Here is an 18,495-nt window from a genome sequence, read left to right on the forward strand (position 1 = left end):
GCACATATGCAAAAACTTAAGAGAGAAACATGAGAAGCTATAATCATATTTATTTAAAAAAGTGATATCAAATACAACCATATATATTCATGCCTATTTGGAGAGCATTTTCAAAATATCGAACAGTGCTGCCATTTTCCAGTCAAAACAATGACAAAGCATTTCAGCTTTCCCTTTTTAAATCTTTTCAGTATTCTATGCTTTATGTACACAAAATAGGCAAAAATTATACAGGAATCCAGAGTCAAAGATGTGATATGAGAACAGTCTTGACAAAAAGATCTTACTGAAAATTATTTCTAAAATACACAACTATTAGGTAAGAGATGAAAAATTATTCCAATTATTACAAAATCCTAACTCTACAGTGATTTGTACACAGGGGTTTCATGTAGCAAAAAGTAAATTTTTATCAAAGCTTACATGCTTTAAAGAAAAGATCAAGGTTTTTTTTTTTTTTTTTCATTTTGCTTTTGCACTGTGGCATTTAAGTATTCCATCCCTTTCTTCCCTCCTGAAGTTCCCTCCTGAATTCACACAGTGGCTGTACGGAGTATGGGGGGGAGATTAAAAGAAAGGTGTAGTTATAATTATTTTCTTAACAAATAAAATAATATATAAGTATTTTGATTTGGTGAAAGCAGTTGAAACTAACTGTCTGAAGGACTGTAACTGGGGAAGAAGGTGACTATGGCAGGTTAAATACTCCAGCATTCCCTCCATCTCTGAAATGCAAATAAGGCAAAATGTGTGTATGAGGATTAAAAAAAAATATTGCAAAAGAGCTCATGCTTTTAAGATGAAAACCTGGATACAAGACAAAGCTACCAATTGTAAACTGAAGAAGTAGAATTTGGACCCAGCCAGTTTAAATGTATTAAGTATTGTTCTCACTTGAACAAGTGATTGTTTATATGGAGAAGGTATGTATTTATTATGCATTGGACATAATTTCTTTTTTTTTTTTTTTTGGTAATGATTTGTGAATAATTATCAAGATTTTCCAGGACTTAAGTTTGTTCTATGCAAGACAGTAATGGCTTACCAAGCAAACAACATAATTTTCAATCTAAGCCCTTAAAAAAAGTTTCCTTGTCAGTTATTCTCTTCCTTGGATTCTTATTTCAATTCCTTTAAAAGTGAAGCACTAGTAATGTGAATTGCAAAAAAATACTTCTTTGTAAGTCTGAGTTCTAATTCTCTGATCCTATTCCCCTATACTGTATTTTTCTGTACAAAGGCCACATTTTTATGTTTTCATTATTATTTGAACCAATAATACAAAAAAAATTCAGATTTTAGAACTGTAACACGTTCATTTTTAAGCCAGCCAGTTTTGTAATAAGACAAAACAGCTTGCAAATGATGGTATTTGTTTACTAGACCTCTGCAGAAGCCATTTTAACCCCCCCACCATTCTGTAAGTTTGTAATAGAACTGATAGTCCAACATTAAAACACATCATAGATTTAAATTTGTATTGGTTATTTTCAAGCAGTCTGCAAAGTAATAAAGTATGACAAGTCAGAAGAGTACCTTAGCTGAAAACTACACTTAAATTTGCTGCAGTTCTTTGAAGGGCACAGGAAGCCCAAATGTTAAAGCAAGCCAGTATATTAGTTTCAGCTCTAGAAAAATGTAAGCATTTAAACAGGTCATATTTGTACTTGCTGTGCCTAACAAGAATTGCATGCAAGCATGACTGCGTCACAGCTCTTGTTCCTCCCACCTTCAGTGTAAGACCATGAAAGCAGTTTGCAGAATTGTATTTAGAGAAGTAATTATGGAAGATATTTATTGTATCACTCACTCCCCCTGCCCCTTTTATTTCTACTGGCACTATAATTTATGTCACATGGAACATTCACTGGAAAACAGTAGCATCTGTTGAATGAATGAAGTCTGAAATTCCATCAAATAGAATTCAATAATTAAAAAAAAACCAAAAAAACAAAACCACCAAAAACCTATGTCTGCTGCCTTACAATGGACTTTGGCCTAAAGCTGTAACATGGGAAAAACCCAACCCTTCAGCTTGACAGGGTAGGTAACACCGGAAGCACACTCTAAATCAGTAAATTAGAAGCATAGTTAAGTCACACTGATGACTGTTTATCATTGAAAAAATTAACACCAAAAAATGACAGCAGTGTTTTATTGACAGCTTCTTGGCAGGTCCAGGCATTTTGAACTTGAGACCTGGATTATAAAATATATACTGTCAGCAATTAGTATGAGTTTTTCCCTTTGGTACAGTTAAAAGAGAGACCCTGTCACTCCCTACAAGTGTTGAAAGGAGGTTGTAGCATGGTAGGTGTCGGCCTCATCTCCCAGGTAACAAGTGACAAGATGAGAGGAAATGGCCTCAGTTTGTACTAGGGGAGGTTTAGTTTGGGTATCAGGAAGTATTTCTTCCCTGAAAAGGTTGTCCACCATTGGAACAGGCTGCCCAGAGAAGTGGTCGAGTCCCCTCCCTGAAGCTACTTAAAAGAGATGTAGCTGTGGTGCTTAGGAACATCACAATTAATGGTGGACTGGGCTGGATTAATGGTTGGTTTCTTGCAGGTCTTTTTCAGTGACAGAATTAAGTGAATTAACATATGTAGCTTAAATTGCTCTCTTGTAACTGCTTGTCTAGATAGATATGCCTACATCATTCAACTTGACATTCCTCTAAAAATCAAACTGGCATTTGTCCAGTGACAGTGTTTCTCCATAGAATGGGAAACAGTTGGCCCTGTGAACACTGTCTCAGCTGTGCCTTTCAGGCACTAACATTGTATATTTCTTCCTTATTAAAATATTGGGGTGATGAAGTGACTTATGATGTGTCATGAAAGTTCAAAGGCAAAGTTCCATGTTTTAGTGATTATAAAATCATGTAGTTGGCCTGGGTTACAGTCAGTGAGATTTAAGGGGCTGGGTTTTTTGGTTTTTTAATATAGGGCTGCTAGAGATAGAAATAATATTTTTCTTATGTTCTTATAATAGAGGATAAAAGGTCTGAGTTTCAAGTGCTGGCATCAGCTTGCCAGGCTACACCTATTTATAAAAATGAGTCTTATTTCAGAATTAGTTTATGGCACAACCAAGAAAGGAAAATTAAGCTGTGGTTAATTGACAGATGAGAAAAAAACCCCAGTGCTTTAGACACCTTTCTTGCTTTCAGTTTCATAGAAATTTCAAACTGAAAGCAAAAATCACACCCTGAAAAATACAGCATTTCAAAATGGCATACTTATACATGGACTTTTAAAGTAATTGTTTAGCTATATTAATTTGAGACATTACAAATAATTAAAATGTGGATGACAGGATTATTTTAAAAATACAAAAATCAGTTTTTAAAAAGTAGTGCTGTCTCATGTCAAAATCCGTATTGTGTAACACATACCAGTGGTTCTGATGACATTGGTGAAAATCCAACACATAGATAAGAAAAAACAGAATTTAGCCCAATTATGTATACTATAATAATATCTCAAACTATCAGGAAACCATTGCTGTAAACAAATCTTTACTGAGAGGTAAGAGCCCTTTCATGTACAGTACTACGTGATGCTGAATGTGTATTTCCATCTAGCTACCATTCAATTCCTACTAATTTTAATTAAATGTTACTATTGTGCAAAGATGTAACTTTAGAATATTTTGATAAAGAAATTTGGGGTTATCTTTGAAAGATTCTTATAATGACTGTGCTAACTGTTAATGCTTTAACTGGACTACAGCTTATATACTCTATCTACAACATATTTCCATAGAATTTATATGTAAACAGAATTTGTATTTCAAGCACCATTTAGGAAAATGAAACATCTCTATTTTGTTGCACTGAATATCAAGGTCAGGTTTGGTCACCCTGTTACACATTCATCCTGGACATCAAAGCAAATGTCTTACAACCAATAGCCTAAGCTATCTCACATACTTTGCTTCCCAATTTTTCTCAGGATCAGAAACAGCATAATAAAAAATTGTAAGGTGCGTGAATAAAGGCCATTCCTGAAAAAACTGCAACATTCTGACAGACACTCATGGAAAGCATTTCAGAAAGAACATCCACACAGGCATAAATATTCATTCTTAAAAGAGCCACTTGCACAGGGGTCATTTCAGATTGCAGGAGTGCATTTTATGTCTGTGGCACTGACCTTATGGCACCTAAATTCCCCTCCTACTTTCTCCTACTTCTCTTCTCTACACTCAGTTACAGCTCTTTCATACTGAAAGGCCAGAATGAAGGGTTGAGCTTGAAGAGGAAAATTCTCTGGAAGAGGTAGAAAAGAAAACCTATTCAACCTACTCAACCTATTCAATACAATTTTGTAGTAAAAAGAAAGTGGCTTTAACAAGGAAGAACGTAAGAAAACAATAATTAAAAACAAACAAGAACAAAACCCCAAGCCAAATAAGGCAAGTTATTTGCTAAAAGACAGTATGTTAAACATGGATCTAAAATCTTACAACTGGAATTAAAAGTAAAATCAAAAATTGTTAGAAAGCCAGAAATCACTGAAAGACTAAGGAGTAACATTATAGTCAACAATACAATTTTGTCTTGAATTGAAAAGTATTAAATTTACGGGTTCTTGTTTCTCCTGCAAAATGGATCATTTCAAAAGTGGACAGCAGGATCAAAAAGTTGACATTAAATCATCCATAATAAACAATCACAAAATAAATTATTTAAGATTAACGGAATTTAATTACTCTCCCCATTTTAGAGTGATCTATTAAAATAATTTATGAGCATAACTTATTACTTGTATCTGTTTTTCCATTAGTACTGAAGAAAATAATTTGATGCTGTTTTCAGCACCATTTGTATCTCCTATAGAATTCTTCAAAATAATTTAAACTTGCTTTTTTAATGCAAGCTTTAAAAGCTTTACTTTAAATTACAACTGCTACCCTTGTCTAACTTTGGATGAATGTTTCCAGTAATTTTAACACCACTACTCTTGAGAGCAGATGGTTTGTAGTAGAAGTTCTACAGTTCTCTAAATTAGTGCAATCTTTTTTGTATTTGCAGATCCTCTCTAAATTGACCTCTAGCAGCCCCCCTTTCATTCCTGCTTCCAGGACGCTGAAATGAACCCTGCTTGTGCAATATTCACACAGTAGAATTTTAATGGAGACTTAGCGTTTTGACAATAAGAGGGAAAAAAATGATGTTATTTCTCCTCTTCTGAATTCAAGTGGTTTCTGACAGACTCCAGGGACATATTCATGGCTGCTTGAAGCATGTCTTCTTCACTCATATCACCTCCTAAAGACAATACATGCATATGAGCTGTAATAAATTCACAGTTCTTAATTATAGTTAAATGTATTTGTTCCTTCTGTCCACACCCACCTTTTCCTACCCACTGACAAAACTGGTTTTGTTTTTAAAATCACTGAACATTTTGCAAATAGTTTTTCACCAACAGCAGTCAGTTTGTAACAATACACACCAATTTTGGTTCACCAGTACCTGACACTGGTAATGTCTACACGTGCTCTTCTGAAAACTGGTTCCAGTAATTTTGTCAGATACTATTCCAAGCTGTCATATAACTTTGAAAGTAATTTAGAATACAAACAGTTTTAAATTACAGAAAGTAATTTTAGAAAACAAACAAACAGCTCTTCACTTTGAAATAGGATATTGACATTCAAAGGGAAACAGGCTTTTCAGGGAAGTGATCCTTCACTGCCAATACAGTAATGGCTGTAATGTACAGTCGGAATGGCTGCTGAAGTGACAAAGTAGGCAGACAAGGAAAATTAACAAACAACACAAAGATGAAAAAGACACATTTCAGTGTTGGATGTAATGTTAAAAAACAATACCTGAGCCAGGTTCTGGAGTGCTTGAACTAAGAGTTGCTTTGTCCTGTAGGTTTGGAGTCTGATCTTGCTGCTGTAGCTGTTGTTGCTGTCTGAAAGTGTTGTAAATTTGCAAGAGAATAAGATTAACACAAGCATGAGACATGAGTCAAGTTCATTTCATTGTAAGGAAGGCCAAGAGTCAGAAGTAGAAGCTCTTTGGTACAATAGCATCCCTGTGCCCAAAATCTCTTTAATCATTTCACCCTGCTAACCTTCAGATACCTATCTTCCCAGTATTATACTCCAAGCCACAAGACTATTCTCCCAGGATTCGGAAGCTCTGCATTCTTATCCTACCATGTGAAGTCTAACTCCTCCCATCCATAGCATTTCTCCTTGGTCTTTATTTTCTCTATTACTACATGACAGAGATAAGGAAAAGCTTCAATAACTCAACTGTTAAGAAGGTATACCAGAATAGTAACACAAAATATGTACAATGCTTTTATATGATGCACATGAGAAGCATCATTACCCAAAGCAAAGTCTTGGAGAAATAATACTTTTTGTTGGGAAGGTAGTTGCAGAAATTTCCAGGATTTCATTTAAAATACTTCTATAATGTATGTTTTCTTTCTTCACAAGACTTGCAGTAGTAGCAAGACTACTGCATTATTAACAAACACCCTCTTACTAGAGGTTTCTCTGTAAGAACCACCTGAGAATAGTAAAATTCAGGTACTGTTAGAAATCATATTAAGACAGAAAAGTTGAGCTGGACCTCAGTAAGAAACCCATCCACACCCCAAAAGCACTGTACTTCCACATGCAGTTTTCTATCAGCTACTTTACTTTTCAAAATATGCTTGTCTTCTCCTTCGCAGTTCTTCTGAAGAAAGGGAGTCTGTCTGACTGCTGTGGGACGACTGAGGCACATTTTGTGGTAATGAGCCTGAGAGCTCACTTCGACGGCTACCTAAAAGCAGAACATGCCATATCCTACTAATTATAGTAAAATTAAGTTAGTAAATAATATGTAACTTTAGAAATGTCCTCAAACTTGAGAAGAAGAAAGGCTTTTTGGAGAACTAAGCACTTAGAAGAACTTTGCTTGATAATTTCTCTTCTCACCTTAGGAGTGTTTCCCTTTCCTCCTGCTACCCTTTGCCAATTTGTTCTTCCTTCCTAATAATCAATGATGACATGCAAATTACAACTTTTCAAAAAGCAGGAGGGAGAAAGTTATGGGCAATCCTGGATTGTCCTTCCATGCCTCAAACCAGTCTTTCCACAGATACCGATACATGCTGGAAAAAGTGCCTGACAAACTGATTCCAGGAGCTGCTTAAAGCACTGTAAGAAATTTAGATGAGCACTGCACCTTGCATGCTGAGCTGAATGGCTCTGCGAAGATCAGCTTCTTCATCCTCCATATCAATTTCCTGCCTGCTTAGAGCCAGGGCTCTCTGAAAATTTTCTTCATCTTCATCTAACATGGCTGTTCCATCAAAAGGATGGTTCACTTCTATTGCTTGGTCCGCATCACTTCTGGGTAGCCTGTGAAATTCACACATTAATAGAAAAATTCAGACAGAAATTTTATTAGATTTTATTGTGAGGTTTAAATTAGTACGTTCTGCCAATTTAACTCTAGGTCTAACTTTGGGAAAAACATTTTTCTTGTGAAACTCTGTTACATAAAAAAGTATTTTCCTGAGAAATGAAGACGCACAGAAGGGCTGCAAGCAAACGCAGAGCAACCTTAACACACTGACCTCTAAAGCAATGCACATGTTGACACAAAGCTGTTAGACAGTAAATTGTCAAAAGCTGTAAGGCTGCAAAAAGCCATGATATGTGTTATTCAAACCTACTGCTTTTTAAACAGTTACATCAACAGAAAAGAGTGCATATGGTCTCCTCAGGAGGCCTTGAAGGCCACACTAAAGCAACAGAACCCATGTAAACTGTACACTCTTTCCATGTTACTGCTTATTATTCCATCAACTTACAACATCAGTTTAAGCTTACCAAAAAAAAAAAAGTAATGAACACCTCTGAGAAGCCTAAAGCCTTTTTATTAGTATGCAATTTATTCACTATGAAAATTCAGTGAAATCATTGCAGAAGTTCATAAAGTACCAATTTTATATGCTTTCAAGGATGTTTTATATTAGCAGAATGCATAAAAAATGAGCAGCACCCCAGCGTTACAGTGAAATTATTACAAAAGGAATTGCTGTATGATTTATATGATGTGGAATTCATAGAGCAGTTTCTCATTCTTTTCTACTTATGACAGAATGCACAAACCAGTCTTAATTATAAAAGAATTACTATTAACCATAGTTTATAAGATTTGCTAAATAATTTTCCTCCTTAAGTCAAAAATCTCCACTATAATATGCTTATGCACATGGAAATACTCAATCCTTATCAAGGCAGCTTTTGCCCACTTAAAAATACACCATTTGTTGTCCATCAGCTTGCTTTTCCTGTGTGCAACAGCAATAAACATTGAACTAAAGGCACTTTTTATTACTTCCAAATTACAAACCAATCATACTGAACATTATTGAAATAAAATCTTTATTTACCTTACCTCTGATCTCTTGACTGTGCTGCTTCTTCTCCAATCAGTTTTGGTCGCTGCATCTGCTGTACCCGAATCATCTGCAGCAGCTGATCAGCCTCACAGTCTGGCAGATCACCTTTTACTACAAATATGGAATAACCTGAGAAAAAGAAACTGTAAGTCTACAGCATTAAAGTGCAGATATAAACACTCTAAAACACACACTATATGGAATACAATAATGTGCAATTTAAGATGCAAGACTTTACCTTTCATTATAAGTACTTGAGTTATTTCACTATTTCAATCATCAAACTAAGGGTAGTTAACTGAATACATAAGCTCTAAGAAATAATGATTATGACCTACTTTTAATTTATGAGATTTAACATATGCAAGTTACTATTACCTTCTTGTTGTAATTGAGCCAAGAAAAGTGCAAGATATGTATCTGATATTAGCTCTGGACCCATCAAGAGAGAGTTCAAGTTAAACCACTGTAATTAAGGAAAAAAAAAAGGTTGAGAGAACAAATTAGCATGAAGATTACTTGATAATTCATTCCTGTACATTGTGGTAATTTTTTATTGTGAAATAGTTTACTAGATTTATTTGGCTAACAAATAAAATTTTTTGAAACATAATACCTATACTGCTAAAAGTTATTCTTCAAATACTCTTACAGGACATCTAAAGTGTGGAAATTATTGCATGCTCTGTCTCATTACTGAATACTGGCAGTAGGGAAACACATTAAAATAGATAATCTTTAATCATTGTATTTTGATTTATTTCAGACATCATTCTAAAATTATGCTTAATCCTAGTTTCAAACCCCTAATGCAGTAAGAAACCCTTCATCAGCTAAATGCTATGTGTTAAAAAATTAATAGATACATAAAACAGACATTCAATTATTTCCATTAATTACTTTCATGGAACATTCCACCTTTAACTCATGATGCTGAAAACTAATGTCTACCCTTCCCTCAGATAATTTTTAAACTTAAAAAAATTTTTAAAAATTACTCAAATCTAGTATACTGATATTACAACCCTGTATTACAACATGGGACACTTCATATAAACATACACAACTCATTTCTAGTTACCCAAAGACCATAACTAGTAATTTATAATACTTCTAAACAGAAGCAGTATTATACTTACATAAAACTTCTAGAGAGAAAATATATTTAATGTGAAACAAAATATTCTACCTTTAAACCCCCATATATATTCCAATTAAGCTAAATAACCTTTTTTTTTTTTTACCTACGCATTCAATATTACTCATTTTTAACCAGAAAGCACCATCTGAGTTAGTGGAAAGAGAATTTTATCTCCATTCTCACAGAAATGCACTGATCTACCCCAACTTCCATATATGCACCCACACAATTGCAGCCAGGCCCATACAATAATATAAGTGACTATCTACCACCCTGTCATGCAATCACTTCATTTGCCACTAGGAAAGAAGACCAACAGTGTAGAAGAGCAGGGGAATAAAAAGTTCTGTAAAAAATTTGATGAAGAGACTATAACAAATTTTGAAAGACATTATGGAGGAGAAAATTTTCTTAAACTAATTTTGCTTTAACTGTTACAGAGAAGCAAACTATTTTTTCAAATGTTCTCATTACCCTCTAGACAACAGACACCTTGTATTGTCTTCATGTGGTTACAAGCCAGAGGTAAAAGAGGAAAAAGACATCCCCCCTCTAGCTGAGGATGTCTTGGGTTAGAATGCTCTCTCATAAAATTCCACCCAACTTGGTTGCATTGTATAATAAGCATAATTTTAAGACAATATCCAGCCTTTTTGATATCAAATAAACAAAAAATGCCTGTAAACATTAGCCATACTTTTAAACTCAGGCAGAACAGTAGAGTTTAGTTTTCTCACTCACAGGTGATTTTTCTTTATTTTTTTTTAATCTGGATGACAACATAAGTAGCAAGAACTTGCAAAAAGGAACCAAATGGGCAAACAGACTCCTGTCCCACTATTACAGACTCTAAAAGCTGTTTTCCATTAATGTTTGCTATGAAAAAAACCCTAAAAAAATCAAACACCAAATCAGCTTATGTATAAAAGCTCATAAACTTTTATACAACATGAGCTGCAAGTATGATGCAGGAAAATGATTGGCTGCTGAAATAAAACACTGAATTGGTGTTGTAAGGGACATGGATATGAACTAAGTACCATATACTAATATAACTATCCCTTACCTTTAATAACTATTTCCTGCTTAGAATACAACTGTTTCAAAGTTTTCTATAATAGTATAAAGTTGAGATTCTACTTCCCCAAACTTTATTCTAATAGATACTCTTTTGAGTATCCATTATTACCCATCAAAACCTTGAACTTTTCCTTATATCTACTGTTCATTTAAATAAACAAAATTATTTTACAATGCCAATATCTTACTGTATTAAAGTAAGTTTGAATTCTGTAGGGATCCTAATCTTTGTTCAGGATCCCCTACTCCCCCTGACCCCCTACTGCAACTTTTCTTCAGTATTTCATGCAGAAAAAAAAAAAAAAAAAAAAAAAAAAAAAAAAAAGCTTAAGAAGTCACATAAGACCCTACCAGAGCTGCAGCTCCCCAAAGGACAGATTCACTAGAGAATTGATCCTACAGTCTTTTCCCAGGTTAACATTTACAATGACCTGCCTGGCATTTTTGTGATACAACAGACATTTACCTTTTTAAAATATGGGATACTATTAAACCAAACTGCAGCAAAAGCTTGCAAAAGAGAAGTACAATCTACTTGCAATCACTTTCCCACACCCTTTTCTGAAGTCAATTTTAAAATAAAAAAAGACAGTATCACCTGTTTTCCTAACTTTCGAACTGTAAACCAGTGTTCCTTATAATTACAAATAAATGATTTTTCATTTCTGTAAAAAGAAAAACAAAAGATATAAATAAAATTAAATACTCTAAAATCAGAGTACATAATAATGTTTAAGACCTTTGCTATCACTAATTTGAACTTAATATAATAAAGTTTCAGTAATACAACCATTGATGTTACATTACAGAATACACATACTGCTTTTATAACATTCAGCAGGTTGTCAATATCACTGAAATCTACATATTACTGTGATGCCACAGATACTAAAATATCATGAAGGCACAGAGGACAGATGTTCTCATGCGCCCCCAGAAAGAAAAAAAATCAAGGCCAGGGGGTAATACAAACATCAAAATGCAACAGAGCATAAAGCAGCAATTTAAAAGAAAAATATAAAATGCATATTAGCAGTATTTATACAGTAAAATAAAAACAAGGTGCTAAAAGAGTCTTACATAGGATCGATCCCAAGTCTCTGGTACTCTGGGCTGTTGAAGAGGATTAGTTCTAAACCCCACACTTTCAAGGCATTGCTTATAACCTGTCAAAAAAGAACACTTTTCATGAGTCAGACTAGTTCAAATCTAAATTCAAGCCATGAAACCATCTTAGCTATGCTAAACAATTATACTGTTTTCATAAACTTACATTTCAAAACATTGCCTGGAAACCTAGGAAATTATTCAAAATCATATTACACAAAATGCAGCTGTCATGAATCCACATGCAAGCATAACACTCATATCTTATCTAAGGAGAAGTAACAAAACTAGGGTTTAACAGAACTGTGTTAATGAGCATACTCCTCCAAACAAAGCTGTCATTTCACCTTTCACAGACACTTCGCAAGCTGTCATCTCTCTACTTGCAATGCACTGCTCTGCCCTTACTTCCCCCTCCCTTCCCCAGTATAATCTCAATCTTTCTTCACAGTAACTGCTGGAATTTTGTACCACTGGATTATCACACAATCTGAGCATCAACTCTTTTACAAACTCTTTAAAGCTACACAAAATAATGCTGTAAGAACTTTTAAGTTAACAATTCAAGCTCCTTTCAGCAAGCCAACTGTGCCTCAAATGATAACACACTGATAGGACAAAACAGCAGAACAAGGAAGCATTTTCTTTCAGCTACTGAAGCAGCCCAAAGACAGCCGAAAAGCCAAACTGTTAATGGTTTCTTGCTAAAAAGAAAAACAGCCCATTTGGCCATAAGGAAGAGAGGCTCTTGAGCGAGTCTGGAGCACTGAAAGCTTGGGAGACAGCCAAAGATACTCAGAGTTCTACTTTAGACAAAAGCCCCAGTTTGGCGTTCAAAACTTTTTTTGCTGTTGGTCTGGTTTAAGTATTTATTATTTATTAGTTTTCCCCTATTGCCTTTAAAAAACCAAAGACACCCAAGAAAAATATGCAGATCACTGATAACCCTGTAATCATTGCCAAGGGCTTTCCAGTGTATAATTTGAGAAAGCAATATGAATTCTGCCTTTTCACCTGCAGTCTGTGAGAGCCAAGGTGTACACCTGAAGTGCCCACAAGAAACAACTTAGAACTCAAGCTTATTGCCAGCAGGTATCATTTCACAGTTCCTGAATCCATGCTTCTCCTATGCACTTGAGGGCCCATGAACTGAAGAACTGCAAGTCATTGTTCTTAAAAGAAAAGCACTCTGAATCTTTGGAAGTTCAGCACTTAATCCCATTAAAGCCATAAAGTGGTAACTAGATTGAAAACCTCAATGCCACTTAAATTACATTAAAGAACCTTCGTTGCATAAATAGAAAATGGTGTCAGAAGAGAGCTGTGCTTACTTGAATTGAGAAGAATCCACTATCATCCATATTTACAGAAGGCTGCTGCTTGATGTTAAGTTGGGAGGAAGAAAAGGGAAAACTGGTATAAGCATAAAAGGTCAAAAATAATTGAGTTGAGCAAATAAATATAACTGCAGATTCTTAAAGCAATGACTTATGTCTTTGTCTGTACAACTGATTACAATGCCCCAAATAAGCATTTTCATTTAAAACTCAAAGCTTTAGAGATGTTCAGTGCTTAAAGTGCAGACAGACATGGGAATTTCTGTTCCTATCTGACACTGGCTTACAAAAACAAAAGGTGAATTACTGATCCTCCTCATCATGCCTGATCTTTCTACTTGTGAGATGAAGGTAATATAACTTTTTGTAGAATTATTGTAAAGCTGTACTAGTAACATTTGAAAATGCCACATCTAAGATGCATAAATTAAAAGGCCTATAAATTTAAAAAACTTTAGCACTAGAAAATTAACCTTGTCTAGCTATGCAAGAATAGCAGGTCTGTGCCAGACAACATTTCATTTCAGGCAATATCATGCAACCACAAATGAACATAATTTTACCTGTAAGAATGTTCTGTATTCTTCACTAGATACTCCTCCCTCTGCCATTCTCATCCTTTCTTCCTCATCCAATTGCTGTGCAATAGAGGATAACTCAACAGGACTAAAATATTCACCTTGCAGCAAATTATTCAGACAATGTTGAGCACATAGTGAGCCTTCTTGCTAATAATGGAAGAGAAAAATATGGAAAAAACAAAAAGAAAAAAAAGAAAATAAAACCACCACAGGTTAATGCAAACTCTGTAAAATGACTCAACTGTTTCATTCTGGAAAACTTCCTGCCCTCTCCACTCATGCAGAATACCATATATTCTTTCAGTGTATTACAGTGCAAGCTATAGAATACAATCCTCCCATCAACTTGATTGGAGAAAACCCAACATCCATACCACCTTATTTCTTTAAGGGAAATAAATTTCATGTAAAAATTGTTTTTGAAAAGGCAATTAATCACACAAAGATTCTGCAACCATCAGAACAATGGATTCTATCCTCTTCCAAAACATCAGTACATGAAAATCAAACCGTTTAGATCTCCACTTCCTAGAACAAACATTTTCTATAACAGACACTCTCATTATTTTTTAACTTTTCTTCCCTTCCTGGTGTGGTTATTGACAATCTGCCCTCCACGTTATTGCTGAGAAAGTGATTAGGAGCTGGAAGAACAATAAAGCTCCTTTTTAACATGAAATTTACATAGAGGAAGTAGATAAAATCATGCCACTAGTTTGAAAATCCTGAAAACAATTATGGGGAAACAAGAGAAAAATATTAAATTCAGCATATTAAACAACATAAATATTTTTTTTTATTGATAGACCATTCAAATAAAAAACACTCCAGATACTTGGTTACATATGCAACACGTTACAGGTAATAGAACTATAGTGTAAGATTTTTAAAACACTGGCACAAATTTTAAAAGAGTTAACTAACAATGTCAGTCATGATTTTTTAGTACAAATTCAAAAAAATCTCTGATCTGAATGAATGCATGACAGGCTCCAACATTTTCATATATGAGATACAACACTGTCTCATTAAAAACAAACCACAATATAAACCAAGCAAAGCAGTTTCTCATGAAAAGGAACCTTTTCCTACAAATAACTGTAACTACATGTGCAAGACAAGTAACATCAGTTTTAAAATCTTGCTTTTCTCTTTTGTTTTAATCAGTCTTCATTTCATTTTTATTTACATTAAGAACTCTCCTACACATGCTCTTCATTAAAAACAAAACCCCTCAATTAAAAATCTGACACCCCTCCCTCAAGCCAGCCCCACAGAAACTAAGAATACAAAAATATGCCTTTGAGGAATATTCTTTAAAATTCCATAAAAGCATCATACAAATCATATACAGAACTCTCCCATGATCTCCCTTACAGTTGAAACCTCAAAAGTTCTCTTTATTCCAGAATCTTCCTATGGCTTCATCGCTCAGTTGAACAATGAGTTACTGAAGCTGCACTGGCTGTACAGCCAGGCTTGAGTGGAATCCAGAAGCCTCCTCCAGCTCATGCCCTTCCTGCAGCAAGAAACTCAAGACTAAACACAAATTTCTGTCCCTCTGGGACCACATCCCTACTGCTGGTCATATGACCAAACTGCAACAGAAGAAGAACAGAAGAACCTGCTCAACAATCACAGGCTTCCCCACTGGAGTAACATGAAACTGATAGAAAAAGAGAGAGATACTAAAATACCACTGGAATTAGATGTATTATATGCTTACATACTAATTTCACTAAAAGGACCTTTCTGTATTCGTACAGCATTATCTGAAAGTAATAAACCTTAATTCTCATGTGTAAAAGTCATACACATAAAGTGCCAAATGCAAAAAAGAGATCCTACAGTATTTAACTGACATGAACTTCCATTGTTTTGTGCAGAGAACACTGCTTCTTTACCATAAGCTGAAATCCTCTCATTGAAACCTCTCCTGACATAAAATGCTGCCCTGCTTTCAATGTTTTTGATCACTTTTATCTTACCAAGGAAAGGACAAACTTCGCAGATTGGGACTCCTGAAGCCCCATACTTAAATCCTGCTTTCTGCAACTGCTATTTGTCTCTAAAAAGGCCACAACGCTGGTTGTTTTATTAAATTTTCTTAATAAATACCATGTTCCTCGTGTGTTTCTATCAAAACAACTGGGGTATGCAGACTCAGGAACATGCAGTGCTTCTAAATATTTTGACAGCACTTGATGGGGGAAAAAATACCCCTTAAGAAAAATAATAATTCAGTTAGATTTTCCCTAAAATAATAACAGAATAAAAATGTTTGGCTTTCAAACTTAAAACATGTTGATGTGCAACGTTTTAACTGTGTTACTAACTTACCAGGGAGCAGGTATGTTTCACGTGAGAGACTGTCAACTCACCCTTCCCCAGAAGGCAGAGAAAGTACAAGTTACCATCTCACCTTGTAACTCTGAATGTATTATGCTTTGTCACTTCAATTTCACAAGCTTTGTTATTAAACTAGAAAGCAACTCAGTAATAAAAAGTTAATTCATACTGTGATAGACAAGGCCACGTAAGAAGAGTGCATCTGTTAAACTGTTTTCAAAGCCAGACTGAAGGTCACTGAAGCAGAGGCCATCACAGCTGAAATCCAACACTTGCCCTCTGAACAGCAGCTACTTAACACCACAACACTCGCCAAATTTTGCAACCCAAACCTACTCAGAAAGAGCACTCCCCAGTTTTTATGGATCTCAGAACAGCAATTTTTTAAAGGACAGCACACGGCTATCTTACTTGACTTCTTAAATAAATTCGACATAACAAAACAAAGTAACAGAACTAGTATTAACACAATAAAGTTGAAGAGACATTGGCAAAGTGCAAGAAAAAATCCAATTATACTTTGAACAGCATTAAAACAGAAATAGGTCATATTTGGGAACCTGGATAAAACACAGCAGTTCACAGCAGCATTTTCCTCCAAAACAGGAAATACTGCTCGGCACACAGAAGTACATTATATGAACTGCGATTTCTCTAGCAGTTCTCCCAGTCCGTGCTCATTACACAAGCCCAGCCAAGCCAGGCTCGGTGACGAGATGGCTCTGAGAGCACAGGGACAGCCCCGCCTGCCGCTGCTTCTCCTCGTACTCATTTCTCAGCCTTGCGAGCTCTCTCTCAGGAAAGAGAAGTAGCTGCAGCCTACACTTCCCCACACCCGGGGGCTGTTTCTGCAGTCCCCAGAACACGGTTCCCGTGCCAAAGAAGACACCGAGGCTCAGCCCTGACTGTCCTTTCCCTGGAGGGCTGGAAGGGACGGCAACGTCCAGCTGGGACGGGCCACAGGCACCGTCGCGCGAGGGGCCTGGCTTTCGCGCAAGGCAGAGGGCAAGGCACTGCCGGAGGTGAGAGACGCCAGGGAAGGAGAGCGCGGCCCGGCCCGGCCCGACACAGGCCGAGCGCACCCCGGGGGCTGCCCCGCGGGGCGGGAGGCCCGGGCACCGCCCCAGCGGATCCTCAGGGAGAGCTCGCGCGCCTCCCCCGTCTCGGCGGCCCGGAAGGCCACAACCGACGGCGCTGTACCCAAGGCGGGCAGGCAGCGGGATCCGCCCGCTCCTCCCTCGCTCGCTGCCTCCCTCCCTCGCTCACCCGCTCGTGGAAGATCGACTCCATGTTTACTGTGGCAGCCGCAGCCCCCGCCCCACGTGACCCGCCCGGCCAATCGCGGCGCCCATCGCCCCCCGGCCGCGCAGGGCAGGCCCCGCCGGCTGCGCCCGGCCCGCCCGCCGCTCTGGCGCCCCCTGCCGGAGAGGAGGCCGGCGGCCTAAACCGTCGCTGGCCGCGAGCGCCCCCGCGCGGCAGCAGCGCCCGCAGGGAGCGACACCCGCCGCCGGCTCGCTCCTCTGCCGGCTGGCCCCGCACCGGCCCGGGACCGCTTCTATCCGCACCGGCCCGGGACCGCTTCCATCCGCACCGGCCCGGTACCGCTTCTATCCGCACCGGCCCGGTACCGCTTCCATCCGCACCGGCCCGGGACCGCTTCCATCCGCACCGGCCCGGTACCGCTTCTATCCGCACCGCCCGGTACCGCTTCCATCCGCACCGGCCCGGTACCGCTTCCATCCGCACCGGCCCGGTACCGCTTCTATCCGCACCGGCCCGGCACCGCTTCTATCCGCACCGGCCCCGCGCCGCTTCTATCCGCACCGGCCCCGCGCCGCTTCTATCCGCACCGGCCCCGCGCCGCTTCTATCCGCACCGGCCCGGTACCGCTTCCATCCGCACCGGCCCGGGACCGCTTCCATCCGCACCGGCCGGTACCGCTTCTATCCGCACCGGCCCGGTACCGCTTCCATCCGCACCGGCCCCGCGCCGCTTCTATCCGCACCGGCCCGGTACCGCTTCTATCCGCACCGGCCCGGTACTGCTTCTATCCGCACCGGCCCCGCGCCGCTTCTATCCGCACCGGCCCGGTACCGCTTCCATCCGCACCGGCCCGGTACCGCTTCTATCCGCACCGGCCCGGGACCGCTTCCATCCGCACCGGCCCGGTACCGCTTCTATCCGCACCGCCCGGTACCGCTTCCATCCGCACCGGCCCGGTACCGCTTCTATCCGCACCGGCCCGGTACCGCTTCTATCCGCACCGGCCCGGTACCGCTTCCATCCGCACCGGCCCGGTACCGCTTCTATCCGCACCGGCCCGGTACCGCTTCTATCCGCACCGGCCCCGCGCCGCTTCTATCCGCACCGGCCCGGGACCGCTTCTATCCGCACCGGCCCCGCGCCGCTTCTCCCGCACCGGCCCGGTACCGCTTCTATCCGCACCGGCCCGGTACCGCTTCTATCCGCACCGGCCC

The 18,495-nt window shown here is 38.6% G+C and overlaps 1 protein-coding gene across 2 annotated transcripts; it reads right to left on the bottom strand.

Moving 5' to 3' along the window:
- Positions 1-30: 30 nt before the first annotated feature.
- Positions 31-17,444, bottom strand: ATXN3 (ataxin 3). Of its 2 annotated transcripts, XM_021531948.3 has the most exons (11): positions 17,285-17,444; positions 13,652-13,816; positions 13,083-13,127; positions 11,725-11,810; positions 11,243-11,309; positions 8,802-8,889; positions 8,420-8,552; positions 7,199-7,374; positions 6,670-6,793; positions 5,839-5,927; positions 31-5,272 (listed from the first exon to the last, which is right to left on the bottom strand). In XM_021531948.3, the coding sequence occupies exons 1-11, from the start codon at positions 17,306-17,308 to the stop codon at positions 5,178-5,180; spliced, it is 1,092 nt and encodes a 363-aa protein (XP_021387623.1). In that variant the 5' UTR covers positions 17,309-17,444; the 3' UTR covers positions 31-5,177. The 2 variants fall into 2 exon arrangements, with proteins under 2 accessions (XP_021387623.1, XP_085438408.1); XM_085582282.1 differs by lacking the exon at positions 6,670-6,793.
- Between the last annotated feature and the right edge of the window lie 1,051 nt (positions 17,445-18,495).

The sequence above is a fragment of the Lonchura striata genome, chromosome 5, assembly GCF_050655825.1.
Source record: "Lonchura striata isolate lonStrDom1 chromosome 5, ASM5065582v1, whole genome shotgun sequence".
NCBI classification, from domain to species: domain Eukaryota; kingdom Metazoa; phylum Chordata; class Aves; order Passeriformes; family Estrildidae; genus Lonchura; species Lonchura striata.

Bases quoted from the DNA above. Each gene is read 5' to 3' on its own strand.
- ATXN3 (XM_021531948.3), bottom strand. From the start codon at position 17,308: ATGGAGTCGATCTTCCACGAGCGG. The intron at 11,310-11,724 runs GTAAGACTCTTT...TTCTTTTTACAG, and splicing joins AGACTTGGGATCGATCCTAT to AAATGAAAAATCATTTATTT. The intron at 5,273-5,838 runs GTATTGTTTTTT...TATTGTCTTTAG, and splicing joins CACTCCAGAACCTGGCTCAG to GAGGTGATATGAGTGAAGAA.